A 2565-nucleotide genomic window follows, 5' to 3' on the forward strand; every position below is an offset into this window, starting at 1 on the left:
ATGGGGGTGTGAAGAGTCAGCCATTACTGAGCGACTTACTCACAGCTCAATGATAAAGAATCATCCTGCAATATAGGATTTGATTCCTGGGACTGGAAGATCTGCTGGAGAAGGGATAGGCTACCCACTCCAGTATACTTGGGCTTCCCTTGTGGCTCAGCTGGTGAAGAATCTGCCTGCAGTTTGGAAGACCTGAGTTTGATCCCAGGGTTGGGAACATCCCCTGGAGAAGGGAAATGCTACTCACTCCGGCATTCTTCCTTGGAGAATTCCATGGACTGTATAGTCCTTGGGGTCGCAAAGATTTGGATACAACTGAGCAACTTTCACTTTCTCATTGTTTACTCTGTTCACTTTGTCTTTGTGTGATTTCTGCTGAACGAGACTCACATAATTATTGAAAGATGGCGCTAGTGATAAGGAACCCGGCCTACCAATAAGCAGATGCAAGAGACACAGGCTCCATCCCTGGGTCAGGAAGTTGCCCTGGAGGAGGGCATGGCAACATGCTCCAGTATTCTTGCCTGGAAAATTTTATGAACAGAGAAGCCTAATGGGCTATAGTCAAATGGGTGGTAAAGAGTCTGACATGATTGAAGTGACTCGCATGCATATATTAGGACAAAAGTGATTTAAAATCACTAAGTTCCATGAGCTAAACGTAGTGTTTGTTCCATGAGAAAGTCAGGAGGGATGGCTGATCACCAGGACAGTGCTCACAATGGCTGCTTTATTCATCAGGGAATATTCTATACATTCCTTAGATGTATTGTACTCTGTTGTTGAAAGACTTGTCCTCGTATAAATTTCTGGTGGTTCATGCTTGACAAGAAAGCTGAGGATATCAAGTAGGAATTGTTTTTCAAGTACAAGCTTCCCTTTAGTATGTGTCCTCTATCTGCCGTAAAACCACCCAAAACACAGAAGCTACTGCACCTACTAGAGCCTGTCAATTAGTGAAGGGAGGAATGCCCCTCGGTGGTGCTCAAAGAGCTGACACCACACTCAGAGCATTATTCATAGTTTTCTCCATGGAAATTCAGGGGGACCCCCAGCCCAGATTGATGCAGAAGGTGAGTCTGAGGACACCACAGACACAGATGCAGGAACACAGACGACACAACCTTTTCATCTTCCTGCATCTGTGCGTGGTGTCAGTAGACTCAGCTTCTATCTCAGGCTGGCGTGGAGGTCCCACAGCTCTTGAGTATTATGTGTGTGTGTGTGTGTGTGTGTGTGTGTGTGTGTATCTCCAGAAGACTATCCTTGTTTCAAGGAAAAATTAAAATATATATACACACACAGTTGTCTGAGTGTGACATAAAACCACAACAATGAAATATCAGGACACACAAAAGGCTCTGAGGTGTGGCTCCTGGGCAGGAAGAGGAAAGAGAAGCTCTGAGGAGAATCCCCCCCAGGCCCCTCACCACCCAAAGCCTCTTCTGCACCTGCTCCAGGGCTCTGCTATGTAGTGAGTCCCGCGCGCCCCCTGGTGGTCACGGGCCCATATGCAGGGAGGTTTTTGTCTGGGCTCACACTGAAGTCCCCTCACTGTGTCCTTCGCACAGTAGTATGTGGCCGTGTCCTCAGTTGTCACGCTGCTCACTGACAGAGAGACTTGGCTCTTGGAGTTGTCCTTGGTGATGCTGAGCCGGGATTTCAGGGCTGGGTTAAGGCATGTGCTTCCACCACTACTTATACCACCAAGCCACTCCAGCGCCTTCCCCGGAGCCTGGCGGACCCAGCCTACACCATAGCTGCTCAATGAGAATCCAGAGGTCGTGCAGGTGAGGGAGAGGGTCTGTGAGGGCTTCACCAGGCTGGGGCCCGACTCCCGCAGCTGCACCTGGGACAGGACCCCTGTGGAGAGAGAGAAGCACGGTGACCCGTGGGCTCAGAGGCAGCTTCCCCACGTGCCCATGTCTGACCCAGAGACACTCACCTCTGGGGGCTGAGAGCACAAAGAGGAGGGTCCACAGTGGGTTCATCTTCGAGCAGATGAGAGTCACCACTCCCGCAAGTCTCTTCAAGCCTGAGGATGAGCCTGAATTTAAGGGAGCTGGTGCTGTGTTTCTACCCTGTGACCTGAGTGGGTATTTGCATACAGGAGGGACCTCTGTATAAAAAGCAGAAAGCAGTGAATAGAGGTCCTGTCTATGGGGCTCCCCCTGTGAGGGGGTGCTGACTGTGCCCTCAGAGAACTCAGCCCCTCCTGGGGTCCCCCTCCCCAGACCAGGAAGACTGTTGAGGAATGAAATGATGAAGGAGGGCAGGTCAGGAAAAAAATGCTTTCAGGGAACAATGGCAGATTTGGGGAAGAGACTTTAATCCCACAAACGTGTTTACCTTTACTCAACAAATGCCCACCACACATTCAGGTACCAGCCATTTGTAAGACACAAACTCTTATTTTTTATTTTCTTCTCTAATTAGCTGATGTTTACTTACTCCACATGCAAACATCAGAGAAAAATATACATGTAATAATCACATTGAATTCAAATGGAGTTGAGTACAATTTAATGTCTATCGGAATGACTAAAGCATTTATATTTCCCTTGG

The 2565-nt window shown here is 48.6% G+C and overlaps 1 gene segment (V, D, J or C); it reads right to left on the reverse strand.

The window, feature by feature from the left end:
• Window positions 1-1411: 1411 nt before the first annotated feature.
• Window positions 1412-2056, reverse strand: LOC104983869. The segment is given in 2 exon segments: window positions 1412-1863; window positions 1946-2056. Coding segments are annotated over 2 exon segments (483 nt in total).
• Window positions 2057-2565: the final 509 nt, after the last annotated feature.

The sequence above is a fragment of the Bison bison genome, unplaced genomic scaffold (genome assembly GCF_000754665.1).
Source record: "Bison bison bison isolate TAMUID 2011002044 unplaced genomic scaffold, Bison_UMD1.0 scf7180017863519, whole genome shotgun sequence".
NCBI classification, from domain to species: Eukaryota; Metazoa; Chordata; class Mammalia; order Artiodactyla; family Bovidae; genus Bison; species Bison bison.